At 44.8% G+C, this 25574-nt stretch overlaps 1 protein-coding gene across 1 annotated transcript in view; it reads right to left on the bottom strand.

Annotated features, from left to right (window-relative positions):
* Positions 1–25574, bottom strand: part of LOC126260432 (transmembrane channel-like protein) — a 303831-nt gene that overhangs the window by 89629 nt on the left and 188628 nt on the right. The window contains exons 7-8 of the mRNA XM_049957760.1: positions 13275–13523; positions 13107–13176 (exon numbers count right to left, since the gene is read on the bottom strand). Of these exons, the coding sequence (XP_049813717.1) occupies positions 13107–13176; positions 13275–13523 (319 nt within the window). The remainder of the gene's footprint in view (positions 1–13106; positions 13177–13274; positions 13524–25574) is intronic.

The raw sequence follows: 25574 nt of genomic DNA, 5'->3' as shown, positions 1-25574 counted from the left end.
GCTACTATCTTAGAAAGAGAGATGTAATCGGCCAGACGTTAAAAAAACCAGATCGCAACAACTGCTGTATATTACTGTCACAAGCGGTCTTGGTTCAACAGGTGTACACAAGTATCCATGTTAAAAGCTATACCTGCTTCACAAATCGAGGTACGACATTACCTCTGAATGAGGTGTTTTTCTCCAGACAAGTACCATGACGGTGATCATAGGATGTGTGTTATCAGACCAATAAGTAGCCCACGATGCAACCTCATGATAAAATTAGCGCATTTTGAAAGTGATTCTGTTAAGGAACATGGTATGTAAACGGTATTTGCGACTCCCTCACACCGCCCCAGCTAGATAATTCTATAGTATTTGTAATGCGTTCTATCTGGATACTATGTCAGAGGATCCTCGATATATTCACTGAGTTATAGCCGGTGACTGATTGAGAAGAAACACAAAAAGCTGGAGTAGGTGATGTGCTGATTGAGGTCATAAGAAAATGTACACTAGCTTCTCGGATCTCTAGTGTTACGCTATCCGCTAGAAATGATGTCTGGGACTTGGAAACAGGTCTTTCCATTCAAGCACATACCTGCGTTGGATCCTATTGACAATTACTTTAATGATTACAACCACTACTCAGTCATATTTCTGGCACTCACATATCCCGAAACGAGTCACCTTTCCCGAGCCTAGCTGCTACAGTAAAATTCCAACGTGGTTTTAGTCACCCCCTACGCATCTTGCAACTGATCCTATTTCTACAGCTTTCCACATGTGATCGTTAAAATTTAAGTACGAACTGAGGAGAAGTCAGAGGAAGTCACATCCACCACCTTCTGCAACCCATGCAGAAACAGAACGACCTGAGTTAGTGCAACAGGACCATGTTTCGACCATTCTGCGGAAATGCGCGCAGTGTGGTACGTATCCAAAGTAGATACAGATACTACAGTCCGAAACAGATCCGCATCCATTCAAATCAATCAGCCCAAGATGCCATTGTCGTTATTCTCTACCCTCCAACAGAGAAAAATTACGAACTATACAAGGTCCACTAACTTCATCCGATATAGAAGTCACCCGATATAGAAGTCACCTAGGCACCACTTTAAAGTTTGATCAGCTATACTCTAGGTGAATGATCGTATCCCACAGAGTATACTAAGTCGCAAAAGACGCTCCCTCTGGTCCTGTTTAGTTGTTTGAAACACTGTTTTCTAACAGGTTTTTTACAATGCCAAACATTTCTTTTTTCTGCCACGACTTCGAGACCTGTGCCAGGTTCTAAACTGACGTTAAGAAGTTCTGATCCATGGCCTTTCGCAGGAATCTAGAGGTTGCACAATATAGATCATGTTCTTACGGCGGATAGCATAACACGCCACATATCGGCTGATTTTAAATAGAAGACAGTTGCAACGTAAGCAAACTGGAAGAGTTTTACGACGTTGGCGTAGGTCTCCAAACTACAGTCCGAGGGTGATTCACGAGCTCTACATTTAGACTAATCTCTCATGCTGGCTTAATAGCTTATGGCTCTGCGTTTCCTTTCGACTGATTCCTCGTATTTCACTCATGTACGTGATCAGTGTTTCGGTGCTATCCACCCCAGAAGGTGCGGTCCGTCCACCAAAAAATTTTCCCCAACTCAAACAAGCTATATATGTCAATCATTATGTGGTAGATGTGTAGAGAATAGATGTGCATGTAGAAAGTGGAGGCCTTTTACTTTCGGCGTGAATATGGGCACATATTGAACCGCTGTTGGGGAGGATCGATCGTGGCTGTGCAACACACTGAATGTACTCTTCCATGCTGGATTATAAGTGAAACATTACATATAACTCTTCACTTTGGTGATCGTTTCTTCACCAAACTGTACTGTGTACCAGTACTCAAAGAGACAATGACTTGAAATTTGAATGTTACGACACTTTCGAAGTATTTTACGAGTAAACTGACTCTTAGTGTCTCAAACTGGACCATTTGTTACGTGGCCATTTTTTCGAAAAATTTCCTGTAATTGACATAAAATCAGAACATAAACACCCATCTGTTTTGAACAATTAATCAACACTGGGAAATGAAATGCATATCAGTACCAGTGATTGTTAGTAATTATTTAATGTAATTCAGATTTTTATTCACGATTGGGTGATGTAAACAAGCCTGAAGCCACTTTGGATGCACACTGGGATGACCTGCGAGCGCTCAGGCGAGCAGGAAGATCGTGTAGCCAGAAAGAGGAACCAGACCCTGTGGTATTCTCAGAAGGACGTGCCGGCAGAGGTGCCACTCAGGTGACCAGACTTTCCTTTGAGATATGACAACTGTGTGCGAGATGCCCCACAGGCAACATAGATGCGGTCTCCTTTGGTGTAACGCAACCAGCAATGACTGTTTTTATGACTAGGAGTTATAAACAAGAGTAATACTATTTTTAGCAAGGACAAGAAAGGCATTATTGTGTACAAACACATGCTGTTAATAGCACGTACTCTCATGCGTCAAAGAAACTGGTATAGGCATGTGTATTCAAATCTATGTATATGTAAACACGCAGAATACTGCACTGCGGTCGGCAACGCCTATATAAGACAAGTGTCTGGTGCAATTGTTAGATTGCTTACTGCTGCTACAACGGCAGATCATCAAGATTTAAGTGAGTTTGAACGTACTGCGATAGTCGACGTACGAGCGATGGGACACAGCATCTCAGAGGTAGAGATGATATAGGAATTTTGCTGTACGACCATTTCACGAGTGTACCGTGAATATCATAAATCCGGTAAAACATCAAATTTCCGACATCGCTGCGGCCGGAAAAAGATCCTACAAGAATGGGACCAACGAAAACTGAGAAAATCGTTCAACTCGACAGAAGCGCAGCCCTTCCACAAATTGCTGCAGATTTCAATGATGGGCCATCAACAAGTGTCAGCGTGCGAAATATTCAACGAAACATCATCGATATGGGCTTTTGGAGCCGAAGGCCCACTCGTGTACCTTTGATGACAGCACGGCATAAAGCTTTACGCCGCGCCTGGGCCAGTCAAGGCCGACATTGAACTGTTGATGCCTAGAAAGATACTGCCTGGTCGGACGAGTCTCGTTTCAAATTGTATCGAGCAGATGGACGTGTATGGGTATTGAGACAACCTCATGAATGCATGGACCCTGTATGTCAGCAGGGGACTGTTCAAGCTCATGGACGCTTTGTTATGGAGTGGGGCGTGTGCAGTTGGAGTGATATGGGACGCATGATACGTCTAGATACGACTCTGACAGGCGACACCTACGTAAGCATCCTTTCTGATCACCTGCATCCATTCATGTTGATTGTGCATTCCGACGGACTTAGGCAATTCCAGCAGGATAATACGACAGCCCACACGTCCAGAATTGCTACAGATTGTCTCCAGGAACAGTCTTCTGAGTTTCTATACAACCAATAGCCACCAAACTCGCGAGACATGAACATTATTGAGCATAGCTGGGGTGCCTTGCAACGTGCTGTTCAAAAGAAATCTCCACCCCCTCGTACTCTTACGTATTTATGGAAAGCCCTGCGGGATCCATGGTGTCATTTCCCTCCAGCACTACTTCAGACATTAGTCGAGTCCATGCCACGTCGTGTTGCAGCACTTCAGAGTGCTCGCGGGGACCCTACACGATATTAGGCAGGTGTACCAGTTTCTTTGCCTCTTCAGCGTAGGAAATTGAGAGAGAACCAGTAGTTTGGGACATCTTAGAAAGCCTCGGTTGACACTGAAAATTGGGTCTGCAAAAAGTAAATATTTATGCAATATAAGAACTGTCAGGATTGGATAACGTAAATAAACCGGAAGTTAGTGAGGGAAAGACGAGTGTGTTGCCGGGGTTCTACTTCGTTGGCCACATGGCGAGAGAGCGAGCTTCTTTTCTTTAGAACAAAATGGTAGAAAATATTTTACTGGTTAACTGCCTGAAACAAAAGGCTAACTTTTTTAAAGAATCTTTTTAATGGTTCGCACTCAGAATATACATAGTCCAGCCAATCCGAACAAAGTAAAGAACACAAAATGTAGAAATAAGTGTCTTCCTTCTTAAGGATTAGTTCAAAATCGGTTCACTACCGGGAGCCTTCACCATGAGATATCTGATCTGCTGGCCTTAGTCACCACCAGAATCCATCTCTGAGCAGAAGAGCTGAGGGTGAATAGAACTGGGCCGTAGGCACAGGTTGCTGGTGCGTCGCCAATGACTGGTTCTGCCGCTGCTTTAGCTTCCGCCTACGGACTGATATGCTGACAATGAGCTGCGACAGTGAGATGATGCACACGGGCAGTAAAGACCATTTTTACAGAACTTCAATAACTTCAAGCTTCACTCTGAAGAATTTCTTTCAGATTCATATGACAAATACGCTTTCAGTTCTGGCCGCAGATCTCTTCTCTAGCACCATGTCTTTTGTACTAACATCATGACAACCATGGCATACTTTGCGAATGCAATTCTTTCATTTTGATACATGATTATTGTAATTGTACCCCAGACCTTTTAGACAGATGTGTCAATTTTTTTCTTTAGAATTGCTTATGCTTGTCAGATGATGTATGAGTCACTTCAACGTAGCAGACCGAATTAATTGTGATTCTTGTTTCATTTAGTAGTCATTGAGTTCTTAAGTCTTATTTTGGAGTCTGACTAATTAATTTAAGTCCTGTAACAAGGCCAATTAGCGTACATTTGGACTACCTAACATACGTCATGTGGCTCTCACTGTTAATTTAGAAAATTACAGAACTTAACACATCACTTCGTTTTTGACACTTTTACCAGATTACATGAAGACTGTACTTAAGTCAGAAGACTTTAGGAGTCATAGTTAATTAAACCCTAAAAACAAGTTACGTTACGTTGATGTTGCAGTGTGTGCTTTTGTATGTACAAAATAGATGCTTGACAATCCTAAAATGTTGAGATTTAATTTGCCGCATACAACTGAAATACCAGATGTCCTTTATACACATACAAAATATGTTTTTCTTTCGATGTGTCATTTGTAATCCAAGAAAATTTACCATAAAATTTAAAAGTGTAGAACTTCGTTCAAAAGTAATCATGTATTTTATCAAGCGAGTTTACCTTAGATGATACCATTTCGATTACTGAAGCGCACGTATTAAGAATAAATAACCTAAAATGTGCACTTCTTTTATTTTACGGAAGGTTCAAGGCATCGTAACCAGGTTTTAGGCAAATGTTAGTACTGAGAGGAAAACGTAATTTTGTTGTAGAGGTAATATTATTAAATGAAGCATCAGTTCAAATATTAAAGCAAGTAGCATTTTTAAAAATAAAGAATATACTATTTTTCAATGACATTCGGAAGATCTTGAAAGGAATAATACACTGATGTAACTCTTGATCACACATTGTAACCTTTCACCGGCGGTATTGAATTCACTTAAAACTTTTGATTTAATAGGTTCGTGGTCGCTGTATAAAACGTTTTCGTAAAGTTTCCTCTCCGACTGCGGAAACATCTTCAGACGTGAAGCGGTGAACTGCAACTAGAACCCGAGGGAGCGTCGCATATATGGGCAGTGTAGGGGGCACCGCAGTCCGTCACGTGACGTCGTCCACGAGATTATCCCTGGTAATACCAACATTCGCGATAGAAAGTAATCGATCGTCGTTTTTACGTTGCAGCATTGACATACAAATATTACCTAATTTAACACCTTCCTGTTTACTGTTAAAATAATTACCGCCTTTATAAATCTCAATAGCCGCTGTATATATGCGCGCATGGCTATGCGATGTTTGCGATATGACGCTCGTCTCAATGAATTTTACTTCAATATCACCCTCTTGGTAAACATGTTCTTCTACGTCCGATTTATCCGTCCCAGGCGATAATTCCTCTTGGTTTAACTAAAGAGGTGTTAACATTTGTTTTCGTGGTACCAATGTACTCCAGTCCACAACTACAAGTAATTTTATATACACTCAGCGTATCGAAAGGACGTCGTACGTCTTTAGCCGATCTCAAACAATCTTTTATTTTCCTGATGGGTCTGAAAATAGTTAAAAGTACCCAAGAAGGATATAATAGCAAGTATTGATTCAGGGATCTACAATAGTTCGCCGATGTCATTAGAATGGAAACACCTAGAATTTTACGTACATGTAAGCCACCTAACAGTAATTTGTCACAGGCACAAAGGATGTCACTGACAGATATCAGTGGAGAAAAAAACGTTACCGTACTTACCGCAAGCAAGGATCATGTCACTGTGTTGATGGGGAGTGAGTACTATTACGAAAAGATCAAAAATCCCACCAATTACAAAAAGCTTCAGAAGGATGCACTACGAAGATTTTAAAAATCACCAATCGATTCGTGAAAGTGTCTTCATTCTCGTCTGCTCTGCAAAGCGGAAGGGTACCGCCTAGGCCTTGTAGATTACCCAAGGTGTACAAACAACAGGTTCCTTTGAGGATCTACCACCTGCGAATTAGCTAGACACCTGGTGGAAATGACAGACATATTAAAGTTTATACCATTTCACTGACAAATTAAAAGAAATGTACGTGGAGTCCAGGTGGTATCCTTGTTAGTTTTGACGTTGTGCCGTTATTTACCATGATGCCGGAGAACAAAGCTATCTCATACATAATGGATGTTTTTACACCATTTATTTTTGTGTTATTGAGACACTGGCTCACCACAACAACCTATTTTCAATACAATAACGATTTTTATGAACGGATCGACGGTGTGGTTATGGGTAGTACTCTTAGTCCGGTTGTGGCCAGTTTGTTTACGGAGACCTTTGAGCAATGGGCGGCCCAGACTGCCAGTAAAAGATCAGCCATGTGGTACCGCATTGTCAATGATACTTCGTAGTATGGACACACGGTGCAGAGTTGTTGGGTGCCCTGATACACCTCAGCACTACCAGTTCGAAAATACAGTTTACGATGAAGAAGGAGAATAATAACCAACTGAATTTTTTGGTTGTGTCTGTCATTAAGCGAGGGGAATGGACATTGGTCCGTAGGGTATTTAGAAAAGCCGCGCATACTGACAGTTACCTTCATAAAGAGCCTAAGCACCACTGCCACAGACAAAAAAGACTTGTGATTAAAACTTTGATAAGCAGGGCGTACAAAATTTGTAAACTGACTTACTTAAAAGATGAGGCTGAACATGTACCGTCGACATTCAATAACAATAGTTACTTTGACAAGGAGATAGATGGAGCACTTCGCCCTAGGGAGAGAATCAGGATCGACGAGGAACAACGGCGGCCCAAGGGGAATGTTTTGCTTCCGTTCATCAGCAAGATTACAGATCGCAATGGGAAAGTATCGAGCAAGTATGGTGTGAAACTATCTTCAGACACACCAGGAAGATAAAAGAATGTTTAAGATCGCCAAAAGATATACGACATTCTTGGCTATACCGGGTGTACATAAAATTATTTGTAGCTGTGGGCTGGTTTCCACTGGTACCGCGGAAAGAGAAACTTCTGCCTGGAACATATTGATAAATCGTCCATGGCTCAACATTTTTATCAAGTGGGTGATCATAAAATAAAATTCAGTGAGACGAGCGTCATATCAGAAGCATCACATTATCATGCGAACATGTGTTGAGAGGCTATTAAGTTTATAAACACGGTAATAATTTTAGCAGAGATCAGGAAGGTGTTAAACATAACATTTGACTGTCTACGTTGTAACATAAGAATGACGATCGATTTCTTTCAGTCGAGAATGTTGGCGTTACCAATCTCCTAGCCGACATCACGTGATGGACTGTGGTGCCCTCTACACTGCCCATACATTCGGCGCTCCCAGGAATTTTGGCTGCATTTCGCCACTTTCCCTCTGAAGATGTCTCCCGCAGTCGGAGAGCAAACGTTAGGAGAAGATGTCATACGTCGACCACGGACTATTAGCCCGGAAGTTACAAGTGATGACTGGTGTAACGTTTGTTAATGCTGAAAATTTTCCCAAGTAAAGTGTTTCAGTTTGAAGGCAATGCACCTGGAATTTTCTATTATCGCTCTCATGCCATGCCCCCGCCGTTATGTGGAGATAAAAAGTGTTTCCACTGGTCCTACGTTATGCGCAATCTACGATTGCAGTAAATGGAACTTTAGGCTAACTGCAAGTGCATCAGAAGAGGTTTAGGAAAACTACAGTGAAGAGCCAAAGAAACTGCTACACCTGCCTAATATCGTGTAGGGCTCCCGCGAGCAAACAGAAGTGCCGCAATACGCCGTGACATGGAGTCGATTAATGTCCGACGCAGTGCTGGAGGAAACTGACACCATGAATCCTGCAGGGCTATCCATAAATCCGTAAGAGTTTGAGGAATCTGAACAGCATCAACAATATTCTTCATTCTAGTCCTATTAGGGGGCCTATATCACGAATGAAATCAAGGAGCTTTAAAATGAGCAGAATAGAGGGTTGTAGTTAACTATAACATTTGGGTTGCATTCAAAATGTATTGATATAAGGGGTGGAGATTTCTTCTGAACACCACGTTGCAAGGCATCCCAGGTATGGTCAATAATGTTCATCTCTGGGGAGTATGATGGCAAGTGGAAGTGTTTAAACTCAGAAGAGTATTCCTGGAGACACTCTGTAGTAATTCTGGACGTGTGGGGTGTCACATTGTCCTATTGGAATTGTCCAAGTCCGTCGGAATGAACAGTGGACATGACTGGATGCTCACGTACGTGCCACGTATCACAGTCGTATCTAGAGGTATCAGGGGTCCCATATTACTCCAGCTGCACACGCCCCACATCATTAAACAGCCTCCATCAGCTTGAACAATCTCCTGCTGACATGTATTCATGATGTTGTCTCCATACCCGTACACGTTCATCCGCTCAACAAAATTTGAAACGAGACTCGTCCGACCAGGCAACATGTTTCCAGTCGTCAACAGTCCAATGTCGGTGTTATAGAGCCCAGGCAGGCGTAAAGCTCAGTGTAGTGCAGTCATAAATGGTACACGAGTGGACCTTCGGCTTCGAAAGCCCATATCGATGATGTTGCGTTGAATGGTTCGCACGCTGACTCCTGTTGATCGCCCAGCGTTGAAATCTGCAGCAATTTGCGGAAGAGTTGCAACAGTTCTGTCACGTTGAACGATTCTCTTCGGTCGTCGTTGTACCCGTTTTTCCAGCCACAGCGATGTCGGAGATTTGATGTATTACCGGATTCCTGATATTCACGGGAAAATCCCCACGTCATCGCGACCTCGGAGATACTGTGTCCCTTCGCTCATGCGCCGACTGTAGCTCCACGTTCAAACTGACTTAAATCTTGATAACTGGCCATTGTAGTAGCAGTACCCAATCTAAAAACTGCACCAGAAACTTGTGGTCTTACATAGACGCTGCTGACCGGAGCGCCGTATTCTGCCCGTTTCATATATCTGTATTTGAATACACATGCCTATACCAGTTTCTTTGGCGCTTCAGTGTATTCAAATGTGTGTACATATCGATGCCTAAATGAACAACTTTTGAGGAAACAAGTAAACAGTGGAAAGGCTCTATACAATGACGGAGCCTGGGGTGAAAACCCATTTGATCGTGTTTACAACGCAGCAGCAGATTTCGGTCGCACTGACTTTGAAATACAGCACTTTCTCGGACTTTTTTTTGGAAAATCTTCAGTTCCACCCGTAACAAGAGTTGTACCGTTGCACTCGTCTTTGCAAGACGTATTCGAATATCAAATAGAATTAAAAAATCTCTTTATCCTTATCTCGGTTGATGAAAGACGTAAGGGTGTTACCCAAAACAACGACATTACGTGGCGTTCCTCCTAATGTCACTTACCGAAAACCATAATACGGTACCTTGAACTGATGACGAGACAAAACAAGTCCAAGTCTTAAGGTGACTCATCCTGTGTGATTGTAAACAAAGACATGCATGGTGTGTATTCTCTTCCCTAAGAATTCTACGGTATTCATCTATAAGGATAACAAAGGGATTCGAAGACGGTCAGTGGCGACAGGTAGGTATTAGGACATTCTGGAATATGATTTCACTCGCTGATTAATTGCAACTGATGTCTTTGTGGGCATAATTTCATCCGGGGTTGCTTTACGTAAAGATCAAATGTGGAACAGTTTCCGTTTTAAAACCTTGCAAGCCGGCCGAAGTGGCCTGCTGTTCTAGGCGCTGCAGTCTGGAACCGCGAGACCGCTACGGTCGCAGGTTCGAATCCTGCCTCGGGCATGGATGTGTGTGATGTCCTTAGGTTAGTTAGGTTTAAGTAGTTCTAAGTTCTAGGGGACTAATGACCTGAGAAGTTGAGTCCCATAGTGCTCAGAGCCATTTGAACCAAACCTTGCAAGAAAATACACATTAAGTGCTTCCGAAATCCAGAAATAACTGAACTATAATGAAACCCTCTTTAAAAAAACAGCGCATTAACATATTCAGTGGAAACTGAAATCGATAGTTTTGATTATAGCATAAAACTAAAGGTCAACAACATTAATATTACATTACTATTTTAGTTGTTACCATGAAATATAAGAACGTTAATCTCGTAGTGACACCAGACTATTCACAAATCTGAAAAAGGACATCTTGCTGGACACCATGAGTTGCCGTTTAGAAATGTTTATTTGCCAGATTGATATTCAGGCATACAACTCGTCTTCAAATGGTTCAAATGGCTCTGAGCACTATGGGACTCAACATCTTAGGTCATAAGTCCCCTAGAACTTAGAACTACTTAAACCTAACTAACCTAAGGACATCACACACACCCATGCCCGAGGCAGGATTCGAACCTGCGACCGTAGCAGTCCCGCGGTTCCGGACTGCAGCGCCAGAACCGCTAGACCACCGCGGCCGGCCAACTCGTCTTCAGTGACCTACATTGCGCATGTATTCACCGTCCAGTAGCTAAGGCGGCAGCTTAAACTGACAGCTTTAAACAACAGATGTGCATTTGATGAGTTATTTGTGAGGAGGTAGTGTTAAGTAGTGGGTATGTGGCTGTAGTGTGTCAGTGTTGTGCCTCAAATCGAAATCGAGCAGAATCTCTAAATTAAGTATTCAAGGCATTCTCTAGAATCACATGAATAAAGTCATGTAATTGGTTCACCTCGATGGGCAATGAATGTACCACCTTCAGCGCCTTACGTCCGACCTCCTAAAGGAATCTCAAAGTAGTGAGCATGGCAGACAGGGACGGGGGCTCCGGGTATGTGGCGCTAGGTGGGAGTGTGGGGCTGCTGAGAGGCGTTCTGAGACAAAGAGCGCAATTGTGACAAACACTGTTCAGATGGCGCAGTGGTTAACGCAACTGTCTAGTACGCAGGAAATCCCGGGTTCGAACCCCAGCCCGGCAGAGATTTTTATTGTTTGCTGTTGATTCCGTATAAAGTCCCGATGCAACTGAAATCAATAGTCCTTTCCCTTTCCTTTACTTTCTGCCCCTCCATCTTCAGTTTAGATAATATTCTCAAGAACATTTTGAAGAAAAGAAAAGTGTGGGCAAAGTTTCCCGCACACCTTGGCTCCCAAACAAACCTGACGCATGGACACCTGCATCGACTTGACTGAAATGCAAAACGCGGACAGTTCTTCTCCAAAAGAAACATTACATGTGACGAGACACGTCGTTATCAATACGAATGTACCACAAAACCACAATGTGCAGAATTTCACATAAATGTTCAACGCTTTGACGACATTCAAACCAGGGTGGGGCGCGAGCTGAACATTATCCGAAAGAAGGCGTTTTCTAGCTGTATTACACTGTTGTATGGACATTCTATGCGTACACTATTGACGGGAAACTGCTGGAAACATTGTCTACAGTAAAATATGCAGGAGTAGCTATCCAGAGCGACGTTACGTGAAATGACCACACAAAACCAGCAGCAGGAAACGCAGATGCCAGACTGAGATTCATAGGACCAATCTTCATGAAATGCAACTAATCAACGATGGGAGTTATTTATAAGGCGCTTGCTCGACAGATTCTTGAGTATTATTCATCAGTATGGGTAGATCACATAACTAAAGAGGAGGTATTTAATAGAATTGGGGAGAAGAGGAGCTTGTGGTACAACTTAACTAGAAGAAGGGATCGGTTGGTAGGACATGTTCTGAGACATCGAGGGATCAACAATTTAGTATTGGAGGGCAGCGTGGAGGGTAAAAACCGTAGAGGGAGACCAAGAGATGAATACACTAAGCAGATTCAGAAGGATGTAGGTTGCAGTAGGTACTGGGAGATGAAGAAGCTTGCACAGGATAGAGTAGCATGGAGAGCTGCATCAAACCAGTCTCAGGACTGAAGACCACAACAACAACAACAACATGGGTTCCTTACCATTACCAGGTAGAGGTAACAGAAGAGATGGAGAAGATCTAACGAAAAGTAGCGCGTTTCGTCATGAGATCGTTTAGTCGGCGCGAGAGTGTTACCGAGATGTTCAACAAACTCCATTGGCAGACCCTGCAAGAGAGGCGTTTTCCATCACGAAGAGCTTTACTACTGAAATTTCGGGAGAGCATTTTCCGGAAAGAGTCGAACAACATATTACGTCCACCCACATGATGACCACGACGAGAAAATTCGATCAATTATAACTAATCCAGAGGCTTGCCGACTATCATTCTTCCCAAGCGCCATTTGCTTTTGGAACAGGGTTAGGGGGATCAGTTAGTGGTACCAGAAATATCCTCTGTCACACACCATTAGGTGCTTGCGGACAGGGTGTATGAAACGAGATGTCTGTCACCTGTAACGACTTTGTAATGATTATTAATAATGTCGATGTCTGTGGTACACTGATCGTGGAGTGTGTATGCTATAAAACTAAAACGCTAAACGGAATGCGACTCATCATCTCGTAAAAATACATGTAAATACGATCACCAGACAATTTCTTCTATCGGTGAGGCAAACAAATATGTTTCAACTACAGCTCATGGTGTACAACAAGATGATCGAGCGCGTACTAGATGCGGATATCTTTCAACTACAGCTCGTGGTGTACAAAAAGATGCTCTTGATCGAGCACGTAATAGATGTGGCACCCAGCATGCAAGATTTTCACTCACCATATCTTTAATCTTGTCGAACAGCGCTATGATCAGCGTGTAGAGACTAAGCATGTTAAGCGCCATTATCCTGCAACAAAGTAAACAACGTTAGTGCGTCGTAAAGGGGCCACAGATGTTGAAGAAACAACACGAACAACGCCTTGCTTTATTTCCTACTGTGCTCACCTCGCGAGTTGTATGCGTAGTTGCTTGCGCGGGTGGTAGCTCTCGAGTAGTCCCAGCACCTCGAACAGGATGGGGTAGACGTACTGGATGAGCGACATCACCACCGTGATCTCGTTCTGCCGCCACCAGCTGTCGCTGGGTGACGTCTGATTGGAGCGCTTCACAACTTCCACGACGGCGTAGGCGGAAGACGCCAGCAGCACCAGCACAGCCAGGTTCACCAATGCCCGCAGGCAGAGCACCCGCCAACTGCACACAGTGGAGTTGCGGTTGAGTTTTGCACGAATATCGGACGGTTCACAACTCCTGGCGCGGATAGCGACGTAGTTACACAGCACAGGTCGAGCTACTCACCAACTTCACTGTACAATGATGAGCCAGAACATTATGAATACATACCTAGTAGCTGGTATGTCTACCTTTGGCATGGACAACAGCGGCGACACGTCGTGGCATGATCGAAATGAGGCCTTGATAGGTCGCTGGATGAAGTTGGGACCACATCTGCACACAAATGGTTCAAATGGCTCTAAGCACTATGGGACTTAACATCTGAGGTCATCAGTTCCCTCGACTTAGAACTAATTAAACCTAAGTAACCTAAGGATATCACAATCCATGTCCCAGGCAAGATTCCAACCTGCGACCATAGCAGCAGCGTGGTTCCGGACTGAAGCGCCTAGAACCGCTCGGCCACAGCGGCCGGCTCATCTGCACACACAAGTCACTTAATTCCCTTAAATTCCGGGGGGGGGGGGGGCAATGAAGTCCAACGCCACATACAATCACATCCCAGACGTGTTCGACAGAGTTCAGATCTGGCGAGTTGGGGGGGTAGCACATCAGTTGGAACTCGCCACTGTATTCCTCGAACCACTCCATCACACACCTGACCTTGTGACATAGCGCATTATCTTGCAGATTCGGCAGACATCAAGCCGATAATCAAGTTCCTCTCACACTCGGCGCAGCATGTCCCCATCAATGAGTTGGAAAGCATCGTTGATGCGAGCTCGCAGTTCTGGCACGTTTCTTGGTAGAGGAGGTTTAAACACTGAATCTTTCACATAACCCCACAGAAAGAAATCGCATGGGGTTAAGTCGGGAGAGCGTGGAGACCACGACATGAATTGCTGATCATGATCTCCACCACGACCGATCCATCGGTTTTCCAATTTCCTGTTTAAGAAATGCCGAACGTCATGATGGAAGTGCGGTGGAGCACCATCCTGTTGAAAGATGAAGTCGGCGCTGTCGGTCTCCAGTTGTGGCATGAGCCAATTTTCCAGCATGTCCAGATACACGTGTCCTGTAACGTTTTCTTCGCAGAAGAAAAAGGGGCCGTAAACTTTAAACCGTGAGATTGCACAAAACACGTTAACTTTTGGTGAATTGCGAATTTGCTGCATGAATGCGTGAGGATTCTCTACCGCCCAGATTCGCGCATTGTTCACTTCACCATTAAGAAAAAATATTGCTTCATCACTGAAAACAAGTTTCGCACTGAACGCATCCTCTTCCATGAGCTGTTGCAACCGCGCCGAAAATTCAAAGCGTTTGACTTTGTCATCGGGTGTCAGGGCTTGTAGCAATTGTAAACGGTAAGGCTTCTGCTTTAGCCTTTTCCGTAAGATTTTCCAAACCGTCGGCTGTGGTACGTTTAGCTCCCTGCTTGCTTTATTCGTCGACTTCCGCGGGCTACGCGTGAAACTTGCCCGCACGCGTTCAACCGTTTCTTCGCTCACTGCAGGCCGACCCGTTGATTTCCCCTTACAGAGGCACCCAGAAGCTTTAAACTGCGCATACCATCGCCGAATGGAGTTAGCAGTTGGTGGATCTTTGTTGAACTTCGTCCTGAAGTGTCGTTGCACTGTTATGACTGACAGATGTGAGTGCATTTCAAGCACGACATACGCTTTCTCGGCTCCTGTCGCCATTTTGTCTCACTGCGCTCTCGAGCGCTCTGGCGGCAGAAACCTGAAGTGCGGCTTCAGCCGAACAGAACTTTATGAGTTTTTCTACGTATCTGTAGTGTGTCGTGACCATATGTCAATGAATGGAGCTACAGTGAATTTATGAAATCGCTTCAATCATTTGTAATAGCCCTGTACAGGGTATTGCAGGAGGAACAGTAAATATTTTAGGAAGTGGTAGTGTGTACGGAATGTCTCCATAGCCGAATGGTTTCCTCAAGCCAGACGATACCCCTTTTCCCAAAATGAGGAGGAAAGCAGTGAGCTGTCTAAAGATCCACACTGTATATTTCATTCTGGCAAATGAAAAAAAGAGTGATTAGGAATTTTTGGTATTCCTCGAAACAGAGCACCATTAACTTCAACGGATGAAAAACTATGAAGAACAGTTTGCCAATTTTTTACTCATTGTCTTAAGGAAAAGTTTTAGTTTATAACAATGTTAAAGATAAATACCTTTTATGTTAGAAAATAATTATGTAAGTAATATTGAATAGATAATAATTATGTAAGTTGTACTAGATGTTAAATATAACCGTATTAAAAATATGCTTAGCATCACTGCCTTCAGTGCAGAAGGTCCCATGTTCGATTCACGGTACCTCCTCGAATTTTTACGAGGTAAGGAGGTCTGGAACGGGGTTCACTCAGCTTCGTGAAGTCAAATTAGAATTTATTGAACACAGGAGCAGCGTCATCAGGAGGATTCGTCTACTGGCAGTAACGCTGGAGGGATTCGCAACATGCTGATAACACGGAGCACGATCACAGATCGCTCCTCGTACTGCCTTGTAGGCAGCAATCGTCCACTTGGAGCAGGCCTAAGGCCTCATCCGTGATCAGTGTTTACCTTTACGTAGTACCCTAGCTCCAGTACAACACTCCATACAACGCGTCCAATTTTTATTGGTTTCAGAGATAAAGCTGTTAGAGTGTAACCCACACAGATCCTCACAGAAGGAGTTAAGCAAAGGCAAATAATTAAGTTCAAAGATGATTCGACTTCAATGCACTACAAAAATCTCATGACAACACCAGTGGAGCTGTTGTGAGGTTTGTCTTGGAGATATTTTACGAGGGCAGCACTATTCATAATCCGGGGAAGCTGGTGGCTAAGAAATGTGATCCTTTCAGCCAATCCAGCTTTCGAGGAACTGATGACTCCCCCGTCAGTCGTGGCGATGTCAATAAGTGAATAAATTTTGTAACTAGCATCGTTGGTCCGGCAAAAAACCACATACCTCTATGGAGACATATACCTGACAACGCATCTTTGTAAATGTGTGGTACGTTGTGATAGACGATTGATGGGGCCCTTCTTGTTACCGTGTCACGTTACTGGGTCCTGCTACGTTGACATTCTCGAAAAAAAAACTAGCTCCCATTATTACTGTGAGAGGTCCCTTTGGCTACAAAAGTGGTATATTCTTCCAGTGTGACAGACCTCCTCCACATTCTGTTCATCAGGTGACACACGCATCATCTAACATTCCCTGGACGAGGTATCGAAGAAATGATCATGTTTCTTGGTCACCAGGGTCAACGAGCCTTACTTCTACACATATTTGCCTGTGGAGGTAGTTGAAAGGCAAGGTGCTGCTAACCTCGCTGTTGAGTGCCCGTAAATTGCAAACGCCCATGGTTGAAGAGCGAAGTCTTGAAAAAAAAAGTAAATACAAGGAACGAATTGATCGTTGAAACTATAAATAGTGGTGTCCTCGAAAAACAACGCCGAGACGCAATCAGATGAGCTACACGTGATATTGTCAAGAGGAAACGGTAGGGCTTTGAAACTGAAGATGGAATTTATGAAAATGAGCTTTAAACTTAATTTACCTGTGCTTAACGCCATCTGTGAGTACATTTCTGTTCCATTACAACAACAGAATCTGTATACCGTATAAAAATTGAACCCATGTTATATGGAATGTTTTATCTCAGTAACGATATACTACCACGTCCTAAAACATTTATTGTTCCTCACTGTAATACACTAGTACTTACAAACACATGCGCTTTCACGTACATTAGCCTCTTATTTTATTTCTGGGACATATAGTTCCAGAATTAAATACGAAATATCCCCCATCCACCAGGCCTGACCAAGTTTTTCGGGTTTTTTGTAAGGCAATTGGCGGAACGGGGAATCCCCTCCTAAATGTTCCCAGCTGGGAGTTATGATTGGGAAAAACCGACCAGTTAAAAACAAGAGTGGTATTTTGGTTCTGAATAATATGTATTTTTCGCTACTTGTTTGCTCTCGGTTATAATAGGGCTTTTGATTTTTTTACTTATAACCGGGTAGAAAAACAAGCATATCAATCGACCGTTGCAGTAGTGTTAAGGTGTTTGTTTTTTAAATAAATGTTTTCCTTTTAAAAAAGTAATGTTTTTTCGCAAAATTTCCATTGTTTTGAAATAGTTGGTGATTATAGAAAACGGGAAAGTAATCAGTCCCATTTTAGTAATAATGTAGACAGTAGTAAACTAGCCGGCCGTTGTGACCGAGCGGTTCTAGGCGCTTCAGTCCGGAACCGCGCTGCTGCTACGGTCGCAGGTTCGAATCGTGCCTCAGGCATGGATGTGTGTGATGTCCTTAGGTTAGTTAGGTTTAAGTAGTTCTAAGTCTAGGGCACTGATGACAAATGGTTCAAATGGCGCTGAGCACTATGGGACTTAACTTCTGAGGTCATCAGTCCCCTAAAACTTAGAACTACACTCTCTAGTAGGAGAATGAAACTTGTCGCAAAATTTATATATGAAACCAACGTCATTGCGAACAAGAAACTGGGCGTGTTCACCATACTCACCTAGGAATTTTGGCCACAAATGCCGTGTTTGATCCACGGTGCACAGCGTAGGCTATTTTTTTCTATGTTTTCTTCTCGTAAAACAAACAATCATTGCTTGGGAGACGAGAAGATGAAAGATCTAGAAAAGGTGTTACAGTATGCAGACAAAAATTGAACCTCACAATTTCTGTCACATATCTGAAGACAGTTCCCTTGGACATAAATTTCGACGCGTTTCATTCATTTGTGAAATTTTACGGCAGAGAACTGATTAAGTATCAAGCTACATGCTCTTTATGGCACCAGCTCAATAATGAAATTCTCGACCAGTTTTTATAAAAAGACAGGACTTGCTTTTATTAATGACGACTGGTTTCGATCTGACAAGCAGATCATCATCAGATCAAAGTTGGGAAACGGAAGAGTGAGGCTTGACAATATTTAAAAAAATTGTATTGGAAGTAACATTAAAATATCATGAAGTTATTCGTACATATTGCTGCAAAATGCAGTTTGTCAGTAGTGATAAGAATGCAACATAAAACTACGTATAAATGTAGAGAGGATGCAATGCAGTAGGTTACCTAACCCATCACGTGACATGTGCACAAGTCAGGACACTCACATCTGTGACCGGCACAGTGATGCTGTATAAAGGTTCATCCATCATAAAATCAAGGAAGTTATAAAAATAAAAAGTACGTTATCCTAATACTATTTATTATGTGCGATGTGTTACAAGACAAAAGTAAAAATACACGAGTAGAAAACAACCTTCAAATCTGCGGCCTTTTTCTTTTGACGCTATAGTTTATGGCGAAGTGTCATCGCTGAGCGACTGTTGGAGGATACAAGATGACTTGGACAGAATTTATATTTGGTGTGATGACCTTCAGACTACAGTACAAGTGAAAGAAATTTAAGTTAATGCAGATGGGTAGGAAAAACACTCATGTAAAATTCGAATATAGTATTCTAGGCGTAACGTTGCAAAGCAACATGAATTGAACAACAACGTAAGGTAGGTTGTAGCAAAAGCGAATGGTTGACTTTGATTTTCTGGGAGAATTCTAGAAACTACAGCTCATGTACACTGAAGAGCCAAAGAAACTGGTACACCTGCCTAATATCGTGTAGAGCCCCCGCGAGCACGCAGAAGTGCCACAACACGACGTGGCGTGTACTCGACTAATGTCTGAAGTAGTGCTGGAGGGAACTGGCACCATGCATCCTGCAGGGCTGTCCATAAATCCATAAGAGTACGAGGGGGTGCAGATCTCTTCTGAACAGCACGTTGCAAGGCAGCCCAGATATGCTCAATAATTTTCATGTCTGCGTAGTTTGGTGGCTAGCGGAAGTGTTTAAACTCAGAGCAGTGTTCCTGGAGCCACTCTGTAGCTGGAATTGCCCAAGACCGTCGGAATGGACAATGAACATGAATGGATGCAGAGGATCAGATAGGACGCTTACGTACGTGTCACCTGTCACAGTCGTATCACTCCAACTGCACACGCCCCACGCCATTACAGAGCGTCCACCGGGCTGAACAGTCCCCTTCTAACATGCAGAGTCCTTGGATTCATGAGATCGTCTCTGTACCCGTACACGTTCATCCGATCGATACAACTTGAAACGAGATTCGTCCGCCAGGCAATATGTTTCCAGTGATCAACAGTCCAATGTCGGTGTTGACTGGCCTAGGCCGGGAGTAAAGCTTTATGTCGTGCTGTTATTAAGGGTACACGAGTGGGCCTTCGGCTCCGAAAGCCCATATCGTTGATGTTTCGTTGAATGGTTCGCATGCTGAAACTTGTTGATGCTCAAGCATTGAAATCTGCAGTAATTTGCGGAAGGATTGCACTTCTGTCACGTTGAATGATTTTCTTCAATCGTTGTTGGCCCAGTTCTTGGCCACTGTGATGTCGGAGATTTGAAGTTTTAACGGATCCCTGATATTCACGGCAGACACGTGAAATGGTCGTACCGGAAAATCGCCATTTAATCGCTACCTCGAAGATGCTGTGTCGCATCGCTCGTGCGCTGACGAAACACCTTGCCCAAACTCACTTAAATCTTGATAATCTGCCATTGTAGCAGCAGCAACCGATCTAATAACTGCGCCAGACACTTGTCTTATACAGACGTTGTCGACCGCAATGCCGTATTCAGCCTGATCTCTGTATTTCTGGCTTTTTCTGGCGCTTCAATCTATAACGATTATCGCGTAGAGAACACTTGTGCCATCTATTCATCCATTCTTGAGTACTGCCTCACAGATCGCACTACAGGAAGAGATTTAAGCAATTCAAAGGCGTGCTGCAAGATTTATTACCGGTAGGTTCAGGCAACAGGCAAGTACAACGGAAGTGTTCTTTGATGTTAAATAGGAGGGCCGGCCGGAGTGGCTGAGCGGTTCTAGGCGCTACAGTCTGGAACCGCACGACCGCTACGGTCGCAGGTTCGAATCCTGCCTCGGGCATAGATGTGTGTGATGTCATTAGGTTAGTTAGGTTTAAGTAGTTCTTAGTTCTAGGGGACTGATGGCTACAGCAGTTAAGTCCCATAGTGCTCAGAGCCATTTGAACCATGTCAAATAGGAATAGTTGGATGGAAGTATTCTTCTCGCGAAATGAAACTGAAGTTTGAAAAACCGGTGTTCGCGGCAGAATGTGGAAGACAAGGACGACAATATAGACAAAATAAGAAAGATCGTGACTCGTAAGGAAGCATACTATAGTACTCTTTCCCTTGGTATATTTGTGAGTGAAACAGGAAGGGGAATGACTAATACTGGTACAAGATACCATGTGTCATGCACGGTATGCGACGTACGTATGCTACCTGACCTAAAGTATCCGGACACGCCTATGTAAAGCAGAATCGACCGGCAGATATCAGGAGAAGTGGGTCCACCAGTATAAAAGAAGACGAGGAGTGTTATGTTTTCATTAGAGGATCGGTATCAGCAGAATGGGTCGGTCACGAGAGTTCAATGACTTCGCACGTGCTTGTCATTGTATGGCACCTGACTAAGAAATCCATCAGGGATATTTAAACTCTTCGAGTGTTGGCCAAGTCTACTATAAGTAACCTGACTGTGAAGTGGAAACCGAAGGAACAACCACAGCTAAACCAGTACCAGGTAGACCTCACGAACTGACGGACAGATACCGTCCGAGATTGCGGAGTGTCTTAAAAAGCCCCAAGAAATCCTCGGAGGGAATCACTCCTGAGTTCCAGAATGCTACCAGTAGTCCAGTAGTGACTGTGCGCACGGCGTTAAGTAATGGGGTACAGTGATCGAGCAGCTCCTCGTAAGCCACACATTTCTGGTATCAGTGCTAAGCGACGTTTGAGTTGGTGTAAAAAGTGACACAACTAGACAGTGGCTGAATGAAAACGAGTGATTTGGAGTGATGAATTACACTATACCACGTGACAATCGAATGGAAGTGGTTGGGTTTGGTTAATGTCAGGAGAATGATACCTGGTTGCATGTGTGGTACCAGTAGTGAAGTACGGTGGAGGAGGTGGTACAGTATGTGTTTTTTGTGGTTGAGTCGTGGTGCGCTCATTGAGGAAGGATATGAACATATTTTGCAGCACTGTGTGCTGTGAACCGTAGAGGAACAGTTCGAAAACGATGACTGATCGGCATGACGATGCACCATGTCATAAAGCAGCATTTGTGAAGCAATGGTCTGTGGACAACAACACTGCTGAAATTTACTGGCTTAGACAGAGTCCCGTCCTGAACCCAATGAAACTTCAGCTTCACTGCAGGCCCCAACGCCCAAAATCGCTACTTTCTCTGGTTTCGGGTTATAACGGTACTTTGCGGGCAGGCGTGTCAATTAGCATCATATTAATTAAAATCGGGGAAGAATTAAAAAGGGGAAAGTAATGAGACACTTTAATAACTGCACAGTATTACTAAGAAGCAATATAATGAAAAGTAGTGAAAAGCAAATTAGCAAAGACCAAGCGGGACAGAAAGATAAAGGGGCACGTTTGTTTTTTAATACATATAAAAGAACATGTAACACATTATTCAGCTCTCTACCTTCAGTGATAGCGATCGGGCTAGTCGATGAAAAAGTGGTACGCGACTGCGAAATTCGTTAAGGAGATTATTTAAAGAATCTTCAAGTACGTTTAAAATACATTACGTGTGACAAATTGATCAGAGACGTTTATAGTCGGGTGGAGTGAAAATGAATCCGACAATATAATTCGAAATTTGTGTTAGCTGGGAAAAATACTCTTGGGAAACTACACGCCTGGAAATTGAAATAAGAACACCGTGAATTCATTGTCCCAGGAAGGGGAAACTTTATTGACACATTCCTGGGGTCAGATACATCACATGATCACACTGACAGAACCACAGGCACATAGACACAGGCACCAGAGCATGCACAATGTCGGCACTAGTACAGTGTATATCCACCTTTCGCAGCAATGCAGGCTGCTATTCTCCCATGGAGACGATCGTAGAGATGCTGGATGTAGTCCTGTGGAACGGCTTGCCATGCCATTTCCACCTGGCGCCTCAGTTGGACCAGCGTTCGTGCTGGACGTGCAGACCGCGTGAGACGACGCTTCATCCAGTCCCAAACATGCTCAATGGGGGACAGATCCGGAGATCTTGCTGGCCAGGGTAGTTAACTTACACCTTCTAGAGCACGTTGGGTGGCACGGGATACATGCGGACGTGCATTGTCCTGTTGGAACAGCAAGTTCCCTTGCCGGTCTAGGAATGGTAGAACGATGGGTTCGATGACGGTTTGGATGTACCGTGCACTATTCAGTGTCCCCTCGACGATCACCAGTGGTGTACGGCCAGTGTAGGAGATCGCTCCCCACACCATGATGCCGGGTGTTGGCCCTGTGTGCCTCGGTCGTATGCAGTCCTGATTGTGGCGCTCACCTGCACGGCGCCAAACACGCATACGACCATCATTGGCACCAAGGCAGAAGCGACTCTCATCGCTGAAGACGACACGTCTCCATTCGTCCCTCCATTCACGCCTGTCGCGACACCACTGGAGATGGGCTGCACGATGTTGGGGCGTGAGCGGAAGACGGCCTAACGGTGTGCGGGACCGTAGCCCAGCTTCATGGAGACGGTTGCGAATGGTCCTCGCCGATACCCCAGGAGCAACAGTGTCCCTAATTTGCTGGGAAGTGGCGGTGCGGTCCCCTACGGCACTGCGTAGGATCCTACGGTCTTGGCGTGCATCCGTGCGTCACTGCGGTCCGGTCCCAGGTCGACGGGCACGTGCACCTTCCGCCGACCACTGGCGACAACATCGATGTACTGTGGAGACCTCACGCCCCACGTGTTGAGCAATTCGGCGGTACGTCCACCCGGCCTCCCGCATGCCCACTATACGCCCTCGCTCAAAGTCCGTCAACTGCACATACGGTTCACGTCCACGCTGTCGCGGCATGCTACCAGTGTTAAAGACTGCGATGGAGCTCCGTATGCCACGGCAAACTGGCTGACACTGACGGCGGCGGTGCACAAATGCTGCGCAGCTAGCGCCATTCGACGGCCAACACCGCGGTTCCTGGTGTGTCCGCTGTGCCGTGCGTGTGATCATTGCTTGTACAGCCCTCTCGCAGTGTCCGGAGCAAGTATGGTGGGTCTGACACACCGGTGTCAATGTGTTCTTTTTTCCATTTCCAGGAGTGTATTATGGTTGTGGAACCCACTAAAGTTGTGCGCAATGGAAAGCTATAGTTTACGTAATTGTGCATTTTATAAAATGGTGAAACGCGTGTGCGAGAAACATTAATAGAATCTTATCCTTGGACGGTTGCGGGGGTAACTGATACAAACAAAGCGCCAGCTGAAAAAATAGTTCGCTTATTACTACCAGATATTGATTAACGGGGAACTAAAATACTAAAAAAGAAGGATAGGATCTTCACCTCCAATCTCTATTCATATTTCACATTTAATTAGTGAAAAGATAAGTGTTAATAAACAAACTACATTTCAATTTTATCCACGATTTTGGCTTAATTACGTAGTCATGACTACGTGATAAACAATATTTGCAACGTATCGTCATAATATTTAGCCAACCAATATTGTGGGACACCAAAAAATGTAAATTCATGAAATTGTTCTTACAGCGGATGTATGATGTGTGAGTGCGACGAACTACACTCCTGGAAATGGAAAAAAGAACACATTGACACCGGTGTGTCAGACCCACCATACTTGCTCCGCACACTGCGAGAGGGCTGTACAAGCAATGATCACACGCACGGCACAGCGGACACACCAGGAACCGCCGTGTTGGCCGTCGAATGGCGCTAGCTGCGCAGCATTTGTGCACCGCCGCCGTCAGTGTCAGCCAGTTTGCCGTGGCATACGGAGCTCCATAGCAGTCTTTAACACTGGTAGCATGCCGCGACAGCGTGGACGTGAACCGTATGTGCAGTTGACGGACTTTGAGCGAGGGCGTATAGTGGGCATGCGGGAGGCCGGGTGGACGTACCGCCGAATTGCTCAACACGTGGGGCGTGAGGTCTCCACAGTACATCGATGTTGTCGCCAGTGGTCGGCGGAAGGTGCACGTGCCCGTCGACCTGGGACCGGACCGCAGCGACGCACGGATGCACGCCAAGACCGTAGGATCCTACGCAGTGCCGTAGGGGACCGCACCGCCACTTCCCAGCAAATTAGGGACACTGTTGCTCCTGGGGTATCGGCGAGGACCATTCGCAACCGTCTCCATGAAGCTGGGCTACGGTCCCGCACACCGTTAGGCCGTCTTCCGCTCACGCCCCAACATCGTGCAGCCCGCCTCCAGTGGTGTCGCGACAGGCGTGAATGGAGGGACGAATGGAGACGTGTCGTCTTCAGCGATGAGAGTCGCTTCTGCCTTGGTGCGAATGATGGTCGTATGCGTGTTTGGCGCCGTGCAGGTGAGCGCCACAATCAGGACTGCATACGACCGAGGCACACAGGGCCAACACCCGGCATCATGGTGTGCGGAGCGATCTCCTACACTGGCCGTACACCACTGGTGATCGTCGAGGGGACACTGAATAGTGCACGGTACATCCAAACCGTCATCGAACCCATCGTTCTACCATTCCTAGACCGGCAAGGGAACTTGCTGTTCCAACAGGACAATGCACGTCCGCATGTATCCCGTGCCACCCAACGTGCTCTAGAAGGTGTAAGTCAACTACCCTGGCCAGCAAGATCTCCGGATCTGTCCCCCATTGAGCATGTTTGGGACTGGATGAAGCGTCGTCTCACGCGGTCTGCACGTCTAGCACGAACGCTGGTCCAACTGAGGCGCCAGGTGGAAATGGCATGGCAAGCCGTTCCACAGGACTACATCCAGCATCTCTACGATCGTCTCCATGGGAGAATAGCAGCCTGCATTGCTGTGAAAGGTGGATATACACTGTACTAGTGCCGACATTGTGCATGCTCTGTTGCCTTTGTCTATGAGCCTGTGGTTCTGCAAGTGTGATCATGTGATGTATCTGACCCCAGGAATGTGTCA

The sequence above is a fragment of the Schistocerca nitens genome, chromosome 5, assembly GCF_023898315.1.
Source record: "Schistocerca nitens isolate TAMUIC-IGC-003100 chromosome 5, iqSchNite1.1, whole genome shotgun sequence".
NCBI lineage: Eukaryota > Metazoa > Arthropoda > Insecta > Orthoptera > Acrididae > Schistocerca > Schistocerca nitens.
The sequence above is the reverse complement of the archived record's forward strand: the minus strand, read 5'-3'. Positions and strand labels throughout refer to the sequence as shown.